General features: G+C 56.7%; 2 protein-coding genes across 3 annotated transcripts in view; both read right to left on the minus strand.

The window, feature by feature from the left end:
• Nucleotides 1-245: 245 nt before the first annotated feature.
• Nucleotides 246-5033, minus strand: LOC142907927 (uncharacterized). 2 transcript variants are annotated; one of them, XM_076057926.1, is made up of 2 exons: nucleotides 3367-5033; nucleotides 246-3288 (listed from the first exon to the last, which is right to left on the minus strand). In XM_076057926.1, the coding sequence occupies exon 2, from the start codon at nucleotides 2464-2466 to the stop codon at nucleotides 340-342; it is 2127 nt and encodes a 708-aa protein (XP_075914041.1). In that variant the 5' UTR covers nucleotides 2467-3288; nucleotides 3367-5033; the 3' UTR covers nucleotides 246-339. The 2 variants fall into 2 exon arrangements, with proteins under 2 accessions (XP_075914041.1, XP_075914042.1); XM_076057927.1 differs by lacking the exon at nucleotides 3367-5033 and adding an exon at nucleotides 3328-3345.
• A 137-nt stretch (nucleotides 5034-5170) lies between these two features.
• The window catches only part of LOC116938443 (receptor-type tyrosine-protein phosphatase delta-like), a 137050-nt gene continuing 118020 nt past the window's right edge, over nucleotides 5171-24200 (minus strand). Inside the window, 7 exon segments of the mRNA XM_076057929.1 lie at nucleotides 5171-5988; nucleotides 8079-8214; nucleotides 11753-11907; nucleotides 12600-12725; nucleotides 13598-13724; nucleotides 19096-19274; nucleotides 24150-24178. Of these exon segments, the coding sequence (XP_075914044.1) occupies nucleotides 5920-5988; nucleotides 8079-8214; nucleotides 11753-11907; nucleotides 12600-12725; nucleotides 13598-13724; nucleotides 19096-19274; nucleotides 24150-24178 (821 nt within the window). The 3' untranslated portion in view covers nucleotides 5171-5919.

The following is a 24200-nucleotide window of genomic DNA, read 5'->3' on the forward strand; positions in this document are numbered from 1 at the left end:
GGGTGGGTGAGTGGGTGGGGTGAGTGGGGTGAGTGGGTGGGGTGGGTGGGGTGAGTGGGGTAGGTGGGGTGGGTGGGGTGAGTGGGGTGAGTGAGTGGGGTGGGTGAGTGGGTGGGGTGAGTGGGGTGAGTGGGGTGAGTGGGTGGGGTGGGTGGGGTGAGTGGGGTGAGTGGGTGGGGTGAGTGGGTGGGGTGAGTGGGGTGAGTGGGTGGGGTGAGTGGGTGGGGTGAGTGGGGTGAGTGGGGTGAGTGAGTGGGGTGGGTGGGGTGGGTGGGTGGGGGCCCCTCCAGGGTGGGCAATTTAAAAAAACTAAAAAATCTAAAACGAACGCGACGAGAATTAAACCTTAAACCTGCTCCTAGTGAGGGAGAGAGATGGGGAGAGAGAGATGGGGGAGAGATGGGGAGAGAGAGAGATGGGGGAGAGAGATGGGGGAGAGAGATGGGGAGAGAGAGATGGGGAGAGAGATGGGGAGAGAGAGATGGGGAGAGAGATGGGGAGAGAGAGATGGGGAGAGAGAGAGATGGAGAGAGAGAGATGGGGAGAGAGAGAGATGGGGAGAGAGAGAGATGGGGAGAGAGATGGGGGAGAGAGATGGGGGAGAGAGATGGGGGAGAGAGATGGGGGAGAGAGATGGGGAGAGAGATGGGGAGAGAGAGATGGGGAGAGAGATGGGGGAGAGAGATGGGGAGAGAGATGAGACAGAGATGGGGAGAGAGAGAGATGGGGAGAGAGAGAGATGGGGAGAGAGATGGGGGGAGAAGATGGGGGAGAGAGATGGGGGAGAGAGATGGGGAGAGAGAGAGATGGGGAGAGAGAGAGATGGGGAGAGAGAGAGATGGGGAGAGAGAGAGATTGGGAGAGAGAGATGGGGGAGAGAGATGGGGGAGAGAGATGGGGAGAGAGAGAGAGATGGGGAGAGAGAGATGGGGAGAGAGATGGGGAGAGAGAGAGAGATGGGGAGAGAGAGAGAGATGGGGAGAGAGAGAGAGATGGGGAGAGAGAGAGAGATGGGGAGAGAGAGAGAGATGGGGAGAGAGAGAGAGATGGGGAGAGAGAGAGAGATGGGGAGAGAGAGAGATGGGGAGAGAGAGAGAGATGGGGAGAGAGAGAGAGATGGGGAGAGAGAGAGATGGGGAGAGAGAGAGAGATGGGGAGAGAGAGAGAGATGGGGAGAGAGAGAGATGGGGAGAGAGAGAGATGGGGAGAGAGAGATGGGGAGAGAGATGGGGGAGAGATGGGGAGAGAGAGATGAGAGAGATGGGGGAGAGAGATGAGGGAGAGAGATGGGGGAGAGAGATGAGGGAGAGAGAGATGGGGGAGAGAGAGATGAGAGAGAGATGGGGGAGACAGAGATGGGGGAGAGAGATGAGAGAGAGAGAGATGGGGGAGAGAGAGAGATGGGGGAGAGAGATGAGAGATGGGGGAGAGACAGAGATGGGGGGGAGAGAGAGATGGGGGAGAGAGATGGGAGAGAGATGGGGGAGAGAGATGAGAGATGGGGGAGAGACAGAGATGGGGGAGAGAGATGGGAGAGAGACAGAGATGGGGAGAGAGATGAGAGATGGGGGAGAGACAGAGATGGGGAGAGACAGAGATGGGGAGAGACAGAGATGGGGGAGAGGAGATGGGGAGAGACAGAGATGGGGAGAGATGGGAGAGAGACAGAGATGGGGGAGAGAGATGAGAGATGGGGAGAGACAGAGATGGGGAGAGACAGAGATGGGGAGAGACAGAGATGGGGGAGAAAGAGATGGGGGAGAGAGAGAGAGATGGGGGAGAGAGAGATGGGGGAGAGATGGATGGGGGAGAGAGATGGGAGAGAGAGAGATGAGAGAGAGATGGGGGAGAGAGAGAGATGAGGGAGAGAGATGGGGAGAGAGATGAGAGATGGGGAGAGAGAGAGAGATGGGAGAGAGAGAGGGGAGAGAGATGAGACAGAGATGAGAGAGATGAGACAGAGATGAGAGAGAGATGGGGGAGAGAGAGATGGGGGAGAGATGGGGGAGAGAGATGCGGAGAGAGAGATGGGGGAGAGAGATGAGAGAGAGATGGAGAGATGAGAGAGAGATGGGGGAGAGAGATAAGAGAGAGATGAGAGAGAGATGGGGGAGATGAGAGAGGAGAGAGAGAGAGAGCATGAGAGAGAATGGAGAGATGGGGGAGAGATGAGAGAGAGATGGGGGAGAGATGAGAGAGAGAGAGATGAGAGAGAGAATGGAGAGAGAGAGAATGGAGAGATGGGAGAGAGATGAGAGAGAGAATGGAGAGAGATGGGGAGAGAGAGATGGGGGAGAGATGAGAGAGAGATGGGAGAGAGATGGGGGAGAGATGAGAGAGATGAGACGAGATGAGAGAGAGATGGGGGAGAGAGATGAGACAGAGATGAGAGAGAGATAGGGGAGAGATGAGAGAGATGGGTGATATGGTGACATCACTTCCCGTCCGCGAGCCGACCCGTCGCATCACTTCCCTGTGCCGTACAGCCGCTCCTAGACATCACTTCCCGTGCCGAGCGATGTTGCGACATCAACTCCCGTGTCCTCCAAACTGTGACATCACTTCCCGTACCGTATAAAGTTTTAACATCACTTCCCGTACCGCGAGCGACCCGTCGCATCACTTCCTGTACCATGCCAGCCCCCGCGATGACATCACTTCCTGTAACAAGCGACGTTCGTGACATCACTTCCCGTACCGCGAGCCACCCATCGCATCACTTCCTGTACCATGCAGACCCCACTATGACATCACTTCCTGTAACAGGCGACGTTCGTGACATCACTTCCAGTACCGCGAGCGACCCATCGCATCACTTCCTGTACCATGCAGACCCCACTATGACATCACTTCCTGTAACAGGCGACGTTCGTGACATCACTTCCCGTGCCGCGAGCGACCCGTCGCATCACTTCCTGTACCATGCAGCCCCCGCGATGACATCACTTCCTGTAACGGGCGACGTTTGTGACATCACTTCCTGTAACAGGCGACGTTCGTGACATCGTACACAGCAGCAGGCATCGTCCCGGATCGAACCCACGACCTCCTGCGGACCGGGCGAGGTAGTCAACATCTCCCCGATGATGTCACTTCCTGTAACGCGGGCTTGATTTTCCTGCGGGCATTGTGATGTCACTACCCCTCCGTAGCAATGACGTCACTTCCTGTGGGCGGGGCAAGGGGTGGCCTCACCCCCCGCCCCTCCCTCCCGAAGCCCGGCCAATCCAAGCGCAGCTTACAACGTGGGGGGAGGGGGCGGTGGTGGCCAGGAACCTCCTCCACCACCTCCTCCATCTACAACTCCACCACCTCCTCCATCTACACCTCCACCATCTACAACTCCACCTCCTCCACCATCTACACCTCCACCATCTACAACTCCACCTCCTCCACCATCTACAACTCCACCTCCTCCACCACCTCCACCATCTACACCTCCACCATCTACAACTCCACCATCTACAACTCCACCGCCTCCTCCATCTACAACTCCACCTCCTACACCATCTACAACTCCACCTCCTACACCACCTCCACCATCTACACCTCCACCATCTACAACTCCACCTCCTACACCACCTCCACCTCCACCATCTACACCTCCACCATCTACACCTCCACCATCTACAACTCCACCTCCTCCACCACCTCCACCATCTACAACTCCACCTCCTACACCATCTACAACTCCACCTCCTACACCACCACCTCCTCCACCATCTACAACTCCACCATCTACAACTCCACCTTCTACACCACCATCATCTACACCTCCACCATCTACAACACCTCCACCATCTACAACACCTCCACCATCTACACCTCCACCATCTACAACACCATCTACACCTCCACCATCTACAACTCCACCATCTACACCTCCATCTACAACTCCACCATCTACAACACCTCCATCTACACCTCCACCATCTACAACACCTCCATCTACACCTCCACCATCTACAACTCCACCTCCTACACCTCCTACACCTCCACCATCTACAACTCCACCATCACCTTTACCTCCTCCATCTCCACCTCCATCTCCTCCGCCTCCTCCACCTCCCCCTACACCTCCACCACCTCCACCACCACCTCCACCTCGTCCACCTCCATCACCTCCATCACCTCCTCTTCTTCCACCACCCGCTGCTGCACCTCCTCAAGTTCAGGATGTGCGTATGGGGAGCTGTGCTGTAGTGGTTTGTGTGTGTGTGTACGTGTGTATGTGTGTGTGTGTACGTGTGTGTGTACGTGTGTGTGAGTGTGTACGTGTGTGTGAGTGTGTGTGTGTACGTGTGTGTGAGTGTGTACGTGTGTGTGTGTACGTGGGTGTGTGTGTGTGTGAGTGTGTACGTGTGTGTACGTGTGTATGTGTACGTGTGTGTGTGTGTACGTGTGTGTGAGTGTGTACGTGTGTGTGAGTGTGTACGTGTGTGTGAGTGTGTGTACGTGTGTGTGTACGTGTGTGTGAGTGTGTACGTGTGTGTGTACGTGTGTGTGTGTACGTGGGTGTGTACGTGTGTGTGTGTACGTGTGTGTGTGTACGTGGGTGTTGTACGTGTGTGTGTGTACGTGTGTGTGTGTACGTGAGTGCTGAGTGAGTGGTGAATGAGTGGTGAGTGAGTGGTCTAAGTGGTGAGTGAGTGGTCTAAGTGGTGAGTGAGTGGTGAGTGAGTGGTCTAAGTGGTGAGTGAGTGGTGAGTGAGTGGTCTAAGTGGTGAGTGAGTGGTCTAAGTGGTGAATGAGTGGTGAGTGAGTGGTCTAAGTGGTGAGTGAGTGGTCTACGTGGTGAGTGAGTGGTGAGTGAGTGGTCTAAGTGGTGAGTGAGTGGTCTAAGTGGTGAATGAGTGGTGAGTGAGTGGTCTAAGTGGTGAGTGAGTGGTCTAAGTGGTGAGTGAGTGGTGAGTGAGTGGTCTAAGTGGTGAGTGAGTGGTGAGTGAGTGGTGAGTGAGTGGTGAGTGAGTGAGTGGTGAGTAAGTGAGTGGTGAGTGAGTGGTGAGTAAGTGAGTGGTGAGTGAGTGGTGAGTGGTCTAAGTGGTGAGTGAGTGGTGAGTGAGTGGTCTAAGTGGTGAGTGAGTGGTGAGTGAGTGGTGAGTGGTCTAAGTGGTGAGTGGTCTAAGTGGTGAGTGAGTGGTGAGTGGTGAGTGAGTGGTGAGTGGTCTAAGTGGTGAGTGAGTGGTGAGTGAGTGGTGAGTGAGTGGTGTGTGGTCTAAGTGGTGAGTGAGTGGTGAGTGAGTGGTGAGTGAGTGGTGAGTGGTCTAAGTGGTGAGTGAGTGGTGAGTGAGTGGTGAGTGAGTGAGTGGTGTGTGGTCTAAGTGGTGAGTGAGTGGTGAGTGAGTGGTGAGTGGTCTAAGTGGTGAGTGAGTGGTGAGTGAGTGGTGAGTAAGTGGTGAGTGGTCTAAGTGGTGAGTGAGTGGTGAGTGAGTGGTCTAAGTGGTGAGTGAGTGGTGAGTGAGTGGTGAGTGGTCTAAGTGGTGAGTGGTCTAAGTGGTGAGTGAGTGGTGAGTGAGTGGTGAGTGAGTGAGTGGTGAGTGAGTGAGTGGTGAGTGAGTGAGTGAGTGGTGAGTGAGTGGTGAGTGAGTGAGTGAGTGGTGAGTGAGTGGTGAGTGGTCTAAGTGGTGAGTGAGTGGTGAGTGAGTGAGTGAGTGGTGAGTGAGTGGTGTGTGGTCTAAGTGGTGAGTGAGTGGTGAGTGAGTGGTGAGTGAGTGGTGAGTGGTCTAAGTGGTGAGTGAGTGGTGAGTGAGTGGTGATTGAGTGGTGAGTGAGTGAGTGAGTGGTGAGTGAGTGGTGAGTGAGTGGTGAGTGGTCCAAGTGGTGAGTGAGTGGTGAGTGAGTGGTGAGTGGTCTAAGTGGTGAGTGAGTGGTGAGTGAGTGAGTGAGTGGTGAGTGAGTGGTGAGTGAGTGGTGAGTGGTCTAAGTGGTGTAGTGGTCGAAGCTACCGAGATATTCCAGTGCAGCTCGGTAGCAAAACTGGTACTGATCCTGGTGGGTGGTGAGTGAGTGGGTGAGTGAGTGAGTGGGTGAGTGAGTGAGTGGGTGAGTGAGTGGGTGGGTGGGTGGGTGAGTGGGTGGGTGAGTGGGTGGGTGGGTGGGTGAGTGGGTGGGTGGGTGGGTGAGTGAGTGGGTGGGTGGGTGAGTGGGTGGGTGGGTGAGTGGGTGGGTGAGTGGGTGGGTGGGTGAGTGGGTGGGTGGGTGGGTGAGTGGGTGGGTGGGTGGGTGAGTGGGTGGGTGGGTGGGTGAGTGGGTGGGTGGGTGGGTGGGTGAGTGGGTGGGTGGGTGGGTGAGTGGGTGGGTGGGTGAGTGGGTGGGTGGGTGAGTGAGTGGGTGGGTGGGTGAGTGGGTGGGTGGGTGAGTGGGTGGGTGGGTGGGTGAGTGGGTGGGTGGGTGAGTGGGTGGGTGGGTGGGTGAGTGGGTGGGTGAGTGGGTGGGTGGGTGGGTGAGTGGGTGGGTGGGTGGGTGAGTGAGTGAGTGGGTGGGTGGGTGAGTGAGTGGGTGGGTGGGTGAGTGAGTGGGTGAGTGAGTAGGTGAGTGAGTGAGTGAGTAGGTGAGTGAGTGAGTAGGTGAGTGGGTGAGTGAGTGAGTGAGTAGGTGAGTGGGTGAGTGAGTGGGTGAGTGAGTGAGTGGGTGAGTGAGTGGGTGGGTGGGTGAGTGAGTGGGTGGGTGGGTGGGTGAGTGGGTGGGTGGGTGAGTGGGTGGGTGGGTGGGTGGGTGAGTGGGTGGGTGAGTGGGTGGGTGGGTGGGTGAGTGGGTGGGTGGGTGGGTGAGTGAGTGGGTGGGTGGGTGAGTGGGTGGGTGGGTGAGTGGGTGAGTGGGTGGGTGGGTGGGTGAGTGAGTGGGTGGGTGAGTGGGTGGGTGGGTGAGTGGGTGGGTGGGTGAGTGGGTGGGTGGGTGAGTGGGTGGGTGGGTGAGTGGGTGGGTGAGTGGGTGGGTGGGTGAGTGGGTGGGTGGGTGGGTGAGTGGGTGAGTGGGTGGGTGGGTGGGTGAGTGGGTGGGTGGGTGAGTGGGTGGGTGGGTGGGTGAGTGGGTGGGTGGGTGAGTGAGTGGGTGGGTGGGTGAGTGAGTGGGTGGGTGGGTGAGTGAGTGGGTGAGTGAGTAGGTGAGTGAGTGAGTGAGTAGGTGAGTGAGTGAGTAGGTGAGTGGGTGAGTGAGTGAGTGAGTAGGTGAGTGGGTGAGTGAGTGGGTGAGTGAGTGAGTGAGTGGGTGAGTGAGTGGGTGGGTGGGTAGGTAGGTGAGTGAGTGGATGGGTGGGGGGATGAGTGGGTGAGTGAGTGGGTGGGTGGGTGAGTGAGTGAGTGGGTGGGTGAGTGAGTGGGTGGGTGGGTGAGTGGGTGAGTGAGTGGGTGGGTGGGTGAGTGAGTGGATGGGTGGGGGGGTGAGTGGGTGAGTGAGTGGGTGAGTGAGTGGGTGAGTGAGTAGGTGAGTGAGTGAGTAGGTGAGTGGGTGAGTGGGTGAGTGAGTGGGTGAGTGAACACACAAACACACACGTGATTAATAAAGCTAAAACAACACCCAAGTAGCGTCTCCCCCGTGTCTCCCCCCCGTGTCTCTCCCCCCCCCCCCCCGTGTCTCCCCCGTGTCTCCCCCGTGTCTCCCCCCGTGTCTCTCCCCAGTGTCTCCCCGTGTCTCCCCCTGTGTCTCCCCGTGTCTCCCCCCGTGTCTCCCCGTGTCTCCCCGTGTCTCCCCGTGTCTCTCCCCGTGTCTCCCCGTGTCTCCCCGTGTCTCCCCCCGTGTCTCCCCGTGTCTCCCCCGTGTCTCCCCCGTGTCTCCCCGTGTCTCCCCGTGTCTCCCCGTGTCTCCCCGTGTCTCCCCCCGTGTCTCCCCGTGTCTCCCCCCGTGTCTCCCCGTGTCTCCCCCGTGTCTCCCCGTGTCTCCCCCGTGTCTCCCCCGTGTCTCCCCGTGTCCCCCCGTGTCTCACCTCGTGTCTCCCCCGTGTCTCCCCCGTGTCTCCCCCCGTGTCTCCCCCCGTGTCTCTCCCCCGTGTCTCCCCGTGTCTCCCCCCGTGTCTCCCCCGTGTCTCCCCGTGTCTCCCCCGTGTCTCCCCCGTGTCTCCCCGTGTCTCCCCCGTGTCTCACCTCTGTCTGCACCATGGCTGGTCTCTGGGTGCGGAGCATTTTCACCGTCTGGAAGATGTCCACCACTCCCTCATAGCGCATCCGCTCCAACACGATACTCAAGGTAATGAACACTCCGGTACGACCAACACCAGCACTGGCAGGGGTGGGGAGAAGGGTGAGTGGGTGGGTGGGTGGGGGAGTTGGTGGGTGGGTGGGTGAGTGGATGGGTGGGTGAGTGGGTGAGTGAGTGAGTGGGTGAGTGGGTGAGTGGGTGGGTGGGTGAGTGGGTGGGTGGGTGAATTGGTGGGTGCGTGAGTGGGTGAGTGGGTGGGTGGGTGAGTGGGTGAGTTGGTGAGTTGGTGGGTGAGTTGGTGGGTAGGTGGATGAGTTAGTGAGTGTATGGGTGGGTGAGTTGGTGGGTGGGTGATTTGGTGGGTGGGTGAGATGGTGGGTGGGTGGGTAGGTGGATGAGTTAGTGAGTGTGTGAGTGTGTGGGTGGGTGGGTGAGTTGGTGGGTGGGTGGGTGAGTTGGTGGGTGGGTGGGTGAGTGGGTGAGTGGGTGAATTGGTGGGTGGGTGAATTGGTGGGTGGGTGAGTGGGTGGGTGGGTGAGTGGGTGAGTTGGTGGGTGAGTTGGTGGGTGAGTTGGTGGGTAGGTGGATGAGTTAGTGAGTGTATGGGTGGGTGAGTTGGTGGGTGGGTGAGATGGTGGGTGGGTAGGTGGATGAGTTAGTGTGTGGGTGGGTGAGTTGGTGGGTGGGTGGGTGAGTTGGTGGGTGGGTGAGTGGGTGAGTGAGTGGGTGGGTGGGTGAGTTGGTGCGTGGGTGGGTTGGTGGGTGAGTTGGTGGGTGGGTGGGTTGATGGGTGGGTGAGTGGGTGGGTGGGTGAGTTGGTGGGTGAGTTGGTGGGTGGGTGGATGAGTTAGTGAGTGTGTGGGTGGGTGAGTTGGTGGGTGGGTGGGTGAGTTGGTGGGTGGGTGGGTGAGTGAGTGGGTGAGTTGGTGGGTGGGTGGATGAGTTAGTGGGTGTGTGAGTGTGTGGGTGGGTGAGTTGGTGGGTGGGTGGGTGAGTTGGTGGGTGGGTGGGTGAGTGGGTGAGTGGGTGGGTGGGTGAGTGGGTGGGTGGGTGAATTGGTGGGTGGGTGAGTGGGTGAGTGGGTGGGTGGGTGAGTTGGTGAGTTGGTGGGTGAGTTGGTGGGTAGGTGGATGAGTTAGTGAGTGTATGGGTGGGTGAGTTGGTGGGTGGGTGAGTTGGTGGGTGGGTGAGATGGTGGGTGGGTGGGTAGGTGGATGAGTTAGTGAGTGTGTGAGTGTGTGGGTGGGTGGGTGAGTTGGTGGGTGGGTGAGTTGGTGGGTGGGTGGGTGAGTGGGTGAGTGGGTGAATTGGTGGGTGGGATGAATTGGTGGGTGGGTGGGTGAGTGGGTGGGTGGGTGGGTGAGTGGGTGGGTGGGTGGGTGGGTGAGTGAGTGGGTGAGTTGGTGGGTGAGTTGGTGGGTGAGTTGGTGGGTGAGTTGGTGGGTGAGTTGGTGGGTAGGTGGATGAGTTAGTGAGTGTATGGGTGGGTGAGTTGGTGGGTGGGTGAGATGGTGGGTGGGTAGGTGGATGAGTTAGTGTGTGAGTGTGTGGGTGGGTGAGTTGGTGGGTGGGTGGGTGAGTTGGTGGGTGGGTGAGTGGGTGAGTGGGTGAGTGAGTGGGTGGGTGGGTGAGTTGGTGCGTGGGTGGGTTGGTGGGTGAGTTGGTGGGTGGGTGGGTTGATGGGTGGGTGAGTGGGTGGGTGGGTGAGTTGGTGGGTGAGTTGGTGGGTGGGTGGATGAGTTAGTGAGTGTGTGGGTGGGTGAGTTGGTGGGTGGGTGGGTGAGTTAGTGGGTGGGTGGGTGAGTGGGTGAGTGAGTGGGTGAGTTGGTGGGTGGGTGGATGAGTTAGTGGGTGTGTGAGTGTGTGGGTGGGTGAGTTGGTGGGTGGGTGGGTGAGTTGGTGGGTGGGTGGGTGAGTGGGTGAGTGAGTGGGTAAGTTGGTGGGTGAGTTGGTGAGTGGGTGGATGAGTTAGTGAGTGTGTGAGTGTGTGGGTGGGTGAGTTGGTGGGTGGGTGGGTGGGTGAGTTGGTGGGTGGGTGAGTGGGTGAGTGAGTGGGTGAGTTGGTGGGTGAGTTGGTGGGTGGGTGGATGAGTTAGTGAGTGTGTGGGTGGGTGAGTTGGTGGGTGGGTGAGTGGGTGAGTGAGTGGGTGAGTTGGTGGGTGAGTTGGTGGGTGGGTGGATGAGTTAGTGAGTGTGTGAGTGTGGGTGGGTGAGTTGGTGGGTGGGTGGGTGAGTTGGTGGGTGGGTGGGTGAGTGGGTGAGTGAGTGGGTGAGTGTGTAGGTGAGTAGGTGAGTGTGTAGGTGAGTAGGTGAGTGTGTAGGTGAGTAGGTGAGTGTGTAGGTGAGTGTGTAGGTGAGTAGGTGAGTGTGTAGGTGAGTGTGTAGGTGAGTCCGTGAGTGTGTAGGTGAGTGTGTAGGTGAGTGTGTAGGTGAGTAGGTGAGTGTGTAGGTGAGTGTGTAGGTGAGTAGGTGAGTGTGTAGGTGAGTGTGTAGGTGAGTAGGTGAGTGTGTAGGTGAGTAGGTGAGTGTGTAGGTGAGTAGGTGGGTGAGTAGGTGAGTAGGTGAGTGTGTAGGTGAGTAGGTGAGTGTGTAGGTGAGTAGGTGAGTGTGTAGGTGAGTGAGTAGGTGAGTAGGTGAGTGTGTAGGTGAGTAGGTGAGTGTGTAGGTGAGTGAGTAGGTGAGTGAGTAGGTGAGTGTGTAGGTGAGTGTGTAGGTGTGTAGGTGAGTGAGTAGGTGAGTGTGTAGGTGAGTGTGTAGGTGAGTAGGTGAGTGTGTAGGTGTGTAGGTGAGTGTGTAGGTGAGTGAGTAGGTGAGTGTGTAGGTGAGTGTGTAGGTGAGTGTGTAGGTGAGTGTGTAGGTGAGTGTGTAGGTGAGTGTGTAGGTGAGTGAGTAGGTGAGTGTGTAGGTGAGTGAGTAGGTGAGTGTGTAGGTGAGTGAGTAGGTGAGTGTGTAGGTGAGTGTGTAGGTGAGTGTGTAGGTGAGTGAGTAGGTGAGTGTGTAGGTGAGTGAGTCGGTGAGTGTGTAGGTGAGTGTGTAGGTGAGTAGGTGAGTGAGTAGGTGAGTGAGTAGGTGAGTGAGTAGGTGAGTAGGTGAGTGTGTAGGTGAGTGTGTAGGTGAGTGTGTAGGTGAGTCGGTGAGTGTGTAGGTGAGTGAGTAGGTGAGTAGGTGAGTGAGTCGGTGAGTGTGTAGGTGAGTAGGTGAGTAGGTGAGTGAGTCGGTGAGTGTGTAGGTGAGTAGGTGAGTGAGTCGGTGAGTGTGTAGGTGAGTAGGTGAGTGAGTAGGTGAGTGTGTAGGTGAGTGTGTAGGTGAGTGTGTAGGTGAGTAGGTGAGTGTGTAGGTGAGTAGGTGAGTGAGTAGGTGAGTCGGTGAGTGTGTAGGTGAGTGTGTAGGTGAGTAGGTGAGTGAGTAGGTGAGTCGGTGAGTGTGTAGGTGAGTGTGTAGGTGAGTAGGTGAGTGAGTAGGTGAGTGAGTAGGTGAGTGTGTAGGTGAGTGAGTAGGTGAGTAGGTGAGTGAGTAGGTGAGTAGGTGAGTGAGTAGGTGAGTAGGTGAGTGTGTAGGTGAGTAGGTGAGTGAGTCGGTGAGTAGGTGAGTGTGTAGGTGAGTCGGTGAGTTTGCTCACCTGCAGTGGACGGTGATTGGCCCCTCCTGCCCGAACTGCTCCTTGGTTTTGTGAACTTGGCCAATGAAGTCGATGAACCCCTCCCCCGAGCGGGGGACCCCCTGCTCCGGCCAATCGGTGAACTGGAATTGACGCACCGTGCGGGACTGCCCATCCTGGGGGGGGAGGAGTCATGTGGGGAGGGGAGGAGTCATTGAGGGGCAGGGGTCATGTAGGAGGGGGAGGAGTCATGTAGAAGGGGGAGGGGGCTACGGAGGAAGGGGAGGAGTCGTGGGGGAGCTGCCACGGAGGGCAAGGGGAGGAGTCATGGAAAGGGGCGGGGCCATGGAGGAGAAGGGCGCGGAGTCGTGGGGGAGGTGCTACGGAGGGAGGGGAGGAGTCATGGAGGGGGGAGGAGTCATGGGGGACGGGACACGGAGGGGAGGCATCATGTAGGGGGAGGAGTCATTGGGGAGGGGGAGGTGCCACAGAGGGAAGGGGAGGAGTCATGGAGGGGGGAGGAGTCATCGGGGAGGGGCCACGGAGGGAAGGGGCGGAGTCATGTAGGGGGAGGAGTCATCGGGGAGGGGCCACGGAGGGAAGGGGAGGAGTCACGTAGGGGGAGGAGTCATCGGGGAGGGGCCACGGAGGGAAGGGGCGGAGTCACGTAGGGGGAGGAGTCATCGGGGAGGGGCCACGGAGGGAAGGGGCGGAGTCACGTAGGGGGAGGAGTCATCGGGGAGGGGCCACGGAGGGAAGGGGAGGAGTCACGGAGGGGGGAGGAGTAATAGGGGAGGTGCCACGGAGGGAAGGGGCGGAGTCACGTAGGGGGAGGAGTCATTGGGCAGGGGCGGAGCGAGCGACTGACCCTTGCGTCTGTGACCTTGAACTCCCTCAGGACGTACTGGGGCATGTTGTACTCAGCCATGGGGTCCACCACGAAGTACTGATAGCGTGCAGATCGCTCTACAGGCCAGTACTGGTGAGACTTCTCCTGCACACAGGGGAAGTGGGTGGGTGGTGAGTGGGTGGGTGAGTGGGTGGGCGGGTGAGTGAGTGGGTGAGTGGGTGGGTGAGTGGGTGGGTGGGTGAGTGAGTGGGTGGTTGGGTGGGTGGGTGAGTGGGTGGGTGGGTGGGTGGGTGAGTGAGTGAGTGGGTGGGTGAGTGAGTGGGTGAGTAAGTAAGTGAGAGGGTGAGTGGATGGGTGAGTGACTGAGTGACTGAGTGAGTGAGTGGGTGGGTGAGTGAGTGAGTGGTGAGTGAGTGAGTGGGTGAGTGAGTGAGTGAGTGGTGAGTGAGTGGTGAGTGACTGAGTGAGTGAGTGGTGAGTGAGTGAGTGAGTGGTGAGTGAGTGGTGAGTGAGTGGTGAGTGGTGAGTGAGTGGTGAGTGAGTGGGTGAGTGAGTGGTGAGTGAGTGAGTGGTGAGTGAGTGAGTGAGTGGTGAGTGGTGGTGGTGAGTGATGAGTGAGTGAGTTGGTGAGTGAGTGGTGAGTGAGTGGTGAGCGAGTGGTGAGTGAGTGGTGACTGAGTGAGTGAGTGGTGAGTGAGTGGTGAGCGTGAGTGAGTGGTGAGTGAGTGAGTGAGTGGGTGGGTGAGTGAGTGAGTGGTGAGTGAGTTGGTGAGTGGTGAGTGAGTGGTGAGTGAGTGGTGAGTGGTGAGTGAGTGGTGAGTGGTGAGTGAGTGGTGACTGAGTGACTGAGTGAGTGACTGAGTGAGTGGTGAGTGAGTGAGTGGTGAGTGATGAGTGAGTGAGTTGGTGAGTGAGTGGTGAGTGAGTGGTGAGTGGGTGAGTGAGTGAGTGGTGAGTGAGTGGTGAGTGAGTGGTGAGTGAGTGGTGAGTGAGTGGTGAGTGAGTGGTGAGCGTACCCTTCCCATCTCCCTGAGCTTGGTGAGCATCACGATGATTGTAGAGTTTTGCTCCCAGAGCATCCGCCAAAGATCCTCCGTGGTCTCAGCCAGCGGGCCCTGGGTAGCGATGTAGGCACCCTGTTGTCTACACACAGTCACACACAGTCACACACACACAGTCACACACACACACAGTCACACACACACAGTCACACACACACACAGTCACACACACAGTCACACACAGTCACACAGTCACACACAGTCACACACACAGTCACACACAGTCACACACAGTCACACACACAGTCACACACACAGTCACACACACACACAGTAACACACACAGTCACACACACAGTCACACACACACAGTCACAGTCACACACACAGTCACAGTCTCACACACACAGTCACACACACAGTCACACACACACACACACAGTCACACATACACACACAGACACACACACACACACACACTAACACACACACAGTAACACACACACTAACACACACACAATCACACACACAGTCACACACACACAGTAACACAGTCACACACACACACAGTCACACACACACAGTCACACACACAGTAACACACACACACAGTAACACACACACAGTCACACACACAGTCACACACACACAGTAACACACACACACAGTAACACACACAGTCACACAGTCACACACACACAGTCACACACACAGTCACACACACACACAGTCACACACACACACAGTCACACACACACACAGTCACACACACACACAGTCACACACACACACAGTCACACACACAGTAACACACACACACAGTAACACACACAGTCACACAGTCACACACACACAGTCACACACACAGTAACACACACAGTCACACACACACACAGTCACACACACAGTCACACACACAGTCACACACACACAGTAACACACACAGTCACACACACACAGTAACACACACAGTCACACACACAGTCACACACACACACACAGTAACACACACACACACACAGTCACACACACACAGTCACACACACAGTCACACACACACACAGTCACACACAAAGACAAAGATCCCCCGTATAGCCTTGACAGACTGTTGGGGCAAGTGCTGTTAGCGAGCACCTATGAAGGCCGGAACGGTACACGAGGGGGTGGGTGGCCAGCACCACGCCCGACCGCCTTTGTCTCCCCAGTGGCGATGTTTACACACCACACCAGGTACTCATTCGAGGCTGAGTCGACCTAGGGGAGGCCCGGGACCGGTTCAGATAATCGTCACCGGTGTTGGCCGTGAGCGGGAATCGAACCTGGGTCGCCAGGTTCATAGCGCAGCGTAGCGCTAACCGCTACACTACACACACAGTCACACACACAGTCACACACACAGTCACACACACACACAGTCACACACACACACAGTCACACACACAGTCACACACAGTCACACACACAGTCACACACACACACAGTCACACACACACACAGTCACACACACACAGTCACACACACAGTCACACACACAGTCACACACACAGTCACACACACAGTCACACACACACAGACACACACACACACAGTCACACACACAGTCACACACAGTCACACACAGTAACACACAGTCACACACACAGTAACACACACAGTCACACACACAGTAACACACACACACAGTAACACACACACAGACACAGTCACACACAGTCACACACACAGTAACACACACACACACAGTCACACACACACAGTCACACACACAGTCACACACACACAGTCACACACACAGTCACACACACAGTCACACAGTCACACACACAGTCACACACACAGTCACACACACAGTCACACACACACACAGTGACACACAGTCACACACACACACACTAACCTGTAGCCGTCTATAGCACTGGCGTTGATGTAGTCTGAGCCAGTCACACAGTCACACACACACACAGTGACACACACACACAGTGACACACTAACACACAGTCACACACACAGTCACACAATAACACACACACAGTCACACACACAGTGACACACAGTCACCTGTAGCCGTCTATAGCACTGGCGTTGATGTAGTCTGAGCCAGTCACACACACAGTCACACACAGTCACACAGTAACACACACACACAGTGACACACACACACACAGTCACACACACAGTCACACACACACAGTCACACACACAGTAACCTGTAGCCGTCTATAGCACTGGCGTTGATGTAGTCTGAGCCAGTCACACACACACACAGTTACACACACAGTTACACACACAGTGACACACACACACACTAACACACACACTAACACACAGTGACACACAGTCACCTGTAGCCGTCTATAGCACTGGCGTTGATGTAGTCTGAGCCAGTCACACACAGTAACACACACAGTCACACTAACACACACAGTAACACACACAGTAACACACACTAACACACAGTCACACACACACAGTAACACAGTCACAGTAACCTGTAGCCATCGATAGCACTGGCGTTGATGTAGTCTGAGCCAGTCACACAGTCACACACACACAGTCACACACACACACACACAGTCACACACACACAGTCACCTGTAGCCGTCTATAGCACTGGCGTTGATGTAGTCTGAGCCAGTCACACAGTCACACAGTCACACACACTAACACACAGTCACACACACACAGTCACACACACACAGTGACACACAGTCACACACAGTAACACACACACAGTCACACACACACACAGTAACACACACACACACAGTAACACACACACACACACAGTAACACACTAACCTGTAGCCGTCTATAGCACTGGCGTTGATGTAGTCTGAGCCAGTCACACAGTCACACACACAGTCACACAGTAACACACTAACACACACACACAGTCACACAGTAACACACAGTCACACACAGTCACCTGTAGCCGTCTATAGCACTGGCGTTGATGTAGTCTGAGCCAGTCACACACACAGTCACACACACACAGTCACACACACACAGTCACACACTAACACACAGTAACACACACACACACACAGTCACATACACACACACAGTCACACACACACAGTAACACACACACAGTAACACACACAGTAACACACACAGTAACACACACACACAGTCACACACACAGTCACACACACACACACAGTAACACACACAGTCACACACAGTCACACACACACACAGACACACACAGTCACACACACAGTCACACACAGTCACCTGTAGCCGTCTATAGCACTGGCGTTGATGTAGTCTGAGCTAGTCACACACACACAGTAACACACACAGTAACACACACAGTAACACACACACACACAGTCACACACACAGTCACACACACTAACACACAGTCACACACACAGTCACACACACAGTAACACACACAGACACACACACACAGTCACACACACACAGTAACACACACAGTGGCACACACACAGTCACACACACACAGTAACACACACAGTAACACAGTCACACACACACAGTAACACACACAGTAACACAGTAACCTGTAGCCATCGATGGCACTGGCGTTGATGTAGTCTGAGCCAGTCACACAGTCACACACACACAGTCACACACACACACAGTCACACACAGTCACACACACAGTCACACACACACAGTCACACACACAGTCACACACACACACAGTCACACACAGTCACACACACAGTCACACACACACAGTAACCTGTAGCCGTCTATAGCACTGGCGTTGATGTAGTCTGAGCCAGTCACACACACACACAGTAACACACACAGTAACACACACACACACACAGTAACACACACACAGTAACACACACAGTCACACACACAGTCACACAGTCACACACACAGTCACACAGTAACACACACACACACACAGTCACACACACAGTCACACAGTAACACACACTAACACACACTAACACACAGTCACACACACAGTAACACACACACACACACTAACACACAGTAACACACACAGTAACACACACACAGTAACACACACAGTAACACAGACTAACCTGTAGCCATCTATAGCACTGGCGTTGATGTAGTCTGAGCCAGTCACACACAGTAACACACACAGTAACACACACAGTAACACAGTCACACACACACAGTCACACACACAGTAACACACAGTCACAGTAACCTGTAGCCGTCTATAGCACTGGCGTTGATGTAGTCTGAGCCAGTCACACACACACAGTAACACACACACAGTCACACACACACACACAGTCACACACACACTAACACACAGTCACACACAGTCACACAGTCACACACAGTAACACACACACACACAGTCACACACAGTAACCTGTAGCCGTCTATAGCACTGGCGTTGATGTAGTCTGAGCCAGTCACACACAGTCACACACACACAGTAACACACAGTCACACAGTCACACACACAGTCACACAATAACACACACAGTCACACACAGTCACACACAGTAACACACACAGTAACACACACACAGTGACCTGTAGCCATCTATGGCACTGGCGTTGATGTAGTCTGAGCCAGTCACACACACACAGTCACACACACACACAGTCACACACACACAGTAACACACACAGTAACACACAGTAACACAGTAACCTGTAGCCATCTATGGCACTGGCGTTGATGTAGTCTGAGCCAGTCACACACACACAGTCACACACACACAGTCACACACACACAGTCACACACACACACACAGTCACACACACACAGTCACACTAACACACAGTAACACACACACACACAGTCACACACACACAGTCACACTAACACACACACACAGTAACACACACACACTAACACACACACACAGTAACACACACACAGTAACACACACACTAACCTGTAGCCGTCTATAGCACTGGCGTTGATGTAGTCTGAGCCAGTCACACACACACAGTCACACACACACAGATAGTGACACAGTGACACACACACACACACAGACACACACACACACAGACACATACACACACACACAGTAACACACACACAGTCACACAGTCACCTGTAGCCATCTATAGCACTGGCGTTGATGTAGTCTGAGCCAGTCACACACACACAGTAACACACACAGTAACACACACACAGTCACACACACACACAGTAACACACACAGTCACACACACACACAGTCACAGTAACCTGTAGCCGTCTATAGCACTGGCGTTGATGTAGTCTGAGCCAGTCACACAGTCACACACACACAGTCACACACACAGTCACACACACTAACACACACAGTCACACACACACACACACAGTCACACACACAGTCACACAGTAACACACACTAACACACACTAACACACAGTCACACACACACAGTCACACACAGTCACACACAGTCACCTGTAGCCGTCTATAGCACTGGCGTTGATGTAGTCTGAGCCAGTCACACACAGTAACACACACACACTAACACACACACACACACAGTAACACAGTAACACACACAGTCACACACACAGTCACACACAGTCACCTGTAGCCGTCGATAGCACTGGCGTTGATGTAGTCTGAGCCCTGCACGCCCCGGATTGGCTGCAGGGCCACGCGGCTGTTCTCAAAGGGGGCGACGTTCACCAGCCGGTTCTTGAACTTGTTGCAGGGCAAAGCGGCCGAAACAAACCTCGACGCAGGAGCACGTGCACTGGCCAGTCGCTGGGGGTGAGCGGGGTCAGGGTGAGGGTGGTGAGGGGGGTGAGGGGGGTGAGGGGGGTGAGGGGGGTGAGGGGGGTGAGGGAGTGATTTGATGTAGAGATGTCAGTCACCGTAAGTGTCTCCTCAATACATCACCACCACCACCATCATCATCACCACCATCACCACCACCACCACCATCATCATCACCACCATCACCACCACCACCACCATCACCACCATCACCACCTCACCTTGAACTCCAAATCAATCCCTGCCTCCGTGTCTCTCTCCCCGTCTCTCTCTCCCTCTCCCCGTGTCTCTCTCCCCGTGTCTCTCTTCCCGTGTCTCTCTCTCCGTGTCTCTCTCCCCACGTCTCTCTCTCTCCCCGTGTCTCTCTCCCCGTGTCTCTCTCCCCACGTCTCTCTCCCCGTCTCTCTCTCCCCGTGTCTCTCTCCCCGTGTCTCTCTCCCCGTGTCTCTCTCCCCGTGTCTCTCTCTCCCTCTCTCTCTCTCCCTGTGTCTCTCTCTCTCTCTCTCCCCGTGTCTCTCTTCCCGTGTCTCTCTCTCCCTCTCTCTCTCTCCGTGTCTCTCTCTCCCTCTCTCTCCCCGTGTCTCTCTCTCCCTCTCTCTCTCTCCCCGTGTCTCTCTCCCCGTGTCTCTCTCCCCGTGTCTCTCTCCCCACGTCTCTCTCTCTCCCCGTGTCTCTCTCCCCGTGTCTCTCTCCCTGTGTCTCTCTCCCCGTCTCTCTCTCCCCGTGTCTCTCTCCCCGTGTCTCTCTCCCTGTGTCTCTCTCCCCGTGTCTCTCTCCCCGTGTCTCTCTCTCCCTCTCTCTCTCTCCGTGTCTCTCTCTCCCTCTCTCTCCCCGTGTCTCTCTCCCCGTGTCTCTCTCTCCCTCTCTCTCTCTCCCCGTGTCTCTCTCCCCGTGTCTCTCTCCCCGTGTCTCTCTCCCCACGTCTCTCTCTCTCCCCGTGTCTCTCTCCCCGTGTCTCTCTCCCTGTGTCTCTCTCCCCGTCTCTCTCTCCCCGTGTCTCTCTCCCCGTGTCTCTCTCCCCGTGTCTCTCTCCCCGTGTCTCTCTCTCCCTCTCTCTCTCTCCCTGTGTCTCTCTCTCCATCTCTCTCTCTCCCCGTGTCTCTCTCCATCTCTCTCTCTCTCTCTCCCCGTGTCTCTCTTCCCGTCTCTCTCCCTCTCTCTCTCCCCACGTGTCTCTCTCCCTCTTTCTCTCTCCCTCTCTCTCTCCCCGTGTCTCTCTCCCCGTGTCTCTCTCTCCCTCTCTCTCTCTCCGTGTCTCTCTCTCCCTCTCTCTCCCCGTGTCTCTCTCCCCGTGTCTCTCTCTCCCTCTCTCTCTCTCCCCGTGTCTCTCTCCCCGTGTCTCTCTCCCCGTGTCTCTCTCCCCACATCTCTCTCTCTCCCCGTGTCTCTCTCCCCGTGTCTCTCTCCCTGTGTCTCTCTCCCCGTCTCTCTCTCCCCGTGTCTCTCTCCCCGTGTCTCTCTCCCCGTGTCTCTCTCCCCGTGTCTCTCTCCCCGTGTCTCTCTCTCCCTCTCTCTCTCTCCCTGTGTCTCTCTCTCCATCTCTCTCTCTCCCCGTGTCTCTCTCCATCTCTCTCTCTCTCTCTCCCCGTGTCTCTCTTCCCGTCTCTCTCCCTCTCTCTCTCCCCACGTGTCTCTCTCCCTCTTTCTCTCTCCCTCTCTCTCTCCCCGTGTCTCTCTCCCCGTGTCTCTCTCTCCCTCTCTCTCTCTCCGTGTCTCTCTCTCCCTCTCTCTCCCCGTGTCTCTCTCCCCGTGTCTCTCTCTCCCTCTCTCTCTCTCCCCGTGTCTCTCTCCCCGTGTCTCTCTCCCCGTGTCTCTCTCCCCACGTCTCTCTCTCTCCCCGTGTCTCTCTCCCCGTGTCTCTCTCCCTGTGTCTCTCTCCCCGTCTCTCTCTCCCCGTGTCTCTCTCCCCGTGTCTCTCTCCCCCTCTCTCTCTCCCCGTCTCTCTCTCCCCGTGTCTCTCTCTCCCCGCGTGTCTCTCTCACCGTGTCTCTCTCTCCGTGTCTCTCTCTCTCTCACCGTGTCTCTCTCCTCGTGTCTCTCTCCCCGTGTCTCTCTCCCCGTCTCTCTCTCCCTCTCTCTCTCCCTCTCTCTCTCTCCCCGTGTCTCTCTCTCCTCGTGTCTCTCTCTCTCTCTCCCCGTGTCTCTCTCTCCCCGTGTCTCTCTCCCCGTGTCTCTCTCTCCCTCTCTCTCTCTCCCCGTGTCTCTCTCCCCGTGTCTCTCTCCCCGTGTCTCTCTCCCCACGTCTCTCTCTCTCCCCGTGTCTCTCTCCCTGTGTCTCTCTCCCCGTCTCTCTCTCCCCGTGTCTCTCCCTGTCTCTCTCTCCCCGTGTCTCTCTCTCCCCGTGTCTCTCTCTCCCTCTCTCTCTCTCCCCGTGTCTCTCTCTCCTCGTGTCTCTCTCTCTCTCTCCCCGTGTCTCTCTCTCCCTCTCTCTCTCCCCGTGTCTCTCTCCCCGTGTCTCTCTCTCCCTCTCTCTCTCTCCCCGTGTCTCTCTCCCCGTGTCTCTCTCCCCACGTCTCTCTCTCTCCCCGTGTCTCTCTCCCTGTGTCTCTCTCCCCGTCTCTCTCTCCCCGTGTCTCTCCCTGTCTCTCTCTCCCCGTGTCTCTCTCTCCCCGTGTCTCTCTCTCCCTCTCTCTCTCTCCCCGTGTCTCTCTCTCTCTCCCCGTGTCTCTCTCCGTGTCTCTCTCCCCCTCTCTCTCTCCCCACGTCTCTCTCCCCGTGTCTCTCTCTCCCCGTGTCTCTCTCTCCCTCTCTCTCTCTCCCCGTGTCTCTCTCTCTCCCCGTGTCTCTCTCTCCCTCTCTCTCTCCCCGTGTCTCTCTCCCCGTCTCTCTCTCCCTCTCTCTCTCCCCGTGTCTCTCTCCCCCTCTCTCTCTCTCTCCCCTCTCTCTCTCCCCGTGTCTCTCTCCCCCTCTCTCTCTCTCTCCCCTCTCTCTCTCCCCGTGTCTCTCTCCCCGTGTCTCTCCCTCTCTCTCTCCCCGTCTCTCTCCCCGTGTCTCTCTCTCCCTCTCTCTCTCCCCGTGTCTCTCTCCCCGTGTCTCTCTCTCCATCTCTCTCTCCCCGTGTCTCTCTCCCCGTGTCTCTCTCTCCATCTCTCTCTCTCCCCCCGTGTCTCTCTCCCCGTGTCTCTCTCTGTCTCCCCGTGTCTCTCTCTCTCTCTCTCTCCCCGTGTCTCTCTCCCCGTGTCTCTCTCCCCGTGTCTCTCCCCACGTCTCTCTCCCTCTCTCTCTCTCCCCGTGTCTCTCTCCCCGTGTCTCTCTCCCCGTCTCTCTCCCTCTCTCTCTCCCCGTGTCTCTCTCCCCGTGTCTCTCTCTCCCCGTGTCTCTCTCCCCGTGTCTCTCTCTCTCTCTCTCTCCCCGTGTCTCTCTCCCCGTGTCTCTCTCTCCCCGTGTCTCTCTCCCCGTGTCTCTCTCCCCGTGTCTCTCTCCCCGTCTCTCTCCCTCTCTCTCTCCCCGTGTCTCTCTCCCCGTGTCTCTCTCCCCGTGTCTCTCTCTCTCTCTCTCTCCCCGTGTCTCTCTCCCCGTGTCTCTTTCTCCCCGTGTCTCTCTCCCCGTGTCTCTCTCTCCCCGTGTCTCTCTCCCCGTGTCTCTCCCCGTCTCTCTCTCCCCCGTGTCTCTCTCCCTGTGTCTCTCTCTCCCCCTCTCTCTCTCCCCGTGTCTCTCTCACCGTGTCTCTCTCCCTCTCTCTCTCCCCGTGTCTCTCTCCCCACGTCTCTCTCTCTCCCCGTGTCTCTCTCCCCACGTCTCTCTCTCTCCCCGTGTCTCTCTCTCCCCGTGTCTCTCTCCCCGTCTATCTCTCCCCGTGTCTCTCTCCCGTGTCTCTCTCCCCCTCTCTCTCTCTCTCCCCTCTCTCTCTCCCCGTGTCTCTCTCCCCGTGTCTCTCCCTCTCTCTCTCCCCCGTGTCTCTCTCCCCGTGTCTCTCTCCCCGTGTCTCTCTCCCCGTGTCTCTCTCCCCGTGTCTCTCTCCCCGTCTCTCTCTCCCTCTCTCTCTCCTCGTGTCTCTCCCTCTCTCTCTCCCCACGTCTCTCCCTCTCTCTCTCTCCCTCTCTCCCTCCCCCGTCTCTCTCCCTCCCGTCCCTCTCCCTCTCCTCCCCCTCTCACCTTAAACTCGAGCTCCATCCCAGTGACAGCTGTGTCTCCACCACCACCACCGCCACCACCGCCTCCACCATCATCTCTCTCTCCTCGTGTCTCTCCCTCTCTCTCTCCCCGTGTCTCTCTCTCCCCGTCTCTCTCTCCCTCTCTCTCTCCTCGTGTCTCTCCCTCTCTCTCTCTCCCCGTGTCTCTCTCTCCCCACGTCTCTCTCTCCCCGTCTCTCTCCCTCCCCGTCCCTCTCCCTCTCCTCCCTCTCTCACCTTAAACTCGAGCTCCATCCCAGTGACAGCTGTGTCTCCACCACCACCACCGCCACCACCGCCTCCACCATCATCTCTCTCTCCTCGTGTCTCTCCCTCTCTCTCTCCCCGTGTCTCTCTCTCCCCGTCTCTCTCTCCCTCTCTCTCTCCTCGTGTCTCTCCCTCTCTCTCTCTCCCCGTGTCTCTCTCTCCCCACGTCTCTCTCTCTCCCCTCTCTCTCTCCCCGTGTCTCTCTCCCCGTGTCTCTCCCTCTCTCTCTCCCCGTCTCTCTCCCCGTGTCTCTCTCCCCGTGTCTCTCTCCCCGTGTCTCTCTCTCCCCGTCTCTCTCTCCCTCTCTCTCTCCCCGTGTCTCTCTCTCTCCCCGTGTCTCTCTCTCTCCCCGTCTCTCTCTCCCTCTCTCTCTCCCCGTGTCTCTCTCTCTCCCCGTGTCTCTCTCTCCCCCTCTCTCTCTCCCCACGTCTCTCTCTCCCCGTCTCTCTCCCTCCCGTCCCTCTCCCTCTCCTCCCTCTCTCACCTTAAACTCGAGCTCCATCCCAGTGACAGCTGTGTCTCCACCACCACCACC

This window comes from Petromyzon marinus, chromosome 85, assembly GCF_048934315.1.
Source record: "Petromyzon marinus isolate PM22_M1 ecotype Great Lakes invasive population chromosome 85, UKy_Petmar_22M1.pri1.0, whole genome shotgun sequence".
In the NCBI taxonomy this organism is placed as follows: domain Eukaryota; kingdom Metazoa; phylum Chordata; class Hyperoartia; order Petromyzontiformes; family Petromyzontidae; genus Petromyzon; species Petromyzon marinus.

Coding starts and splice junctions, on each gene's coding strand:
- LOC142907927 (XM_076057926.1), bottom strand. CDS start 2,466: ATGCGACGGGTCGGCTCGCGGACGGGAAGTGATGTCACCATATCACCC.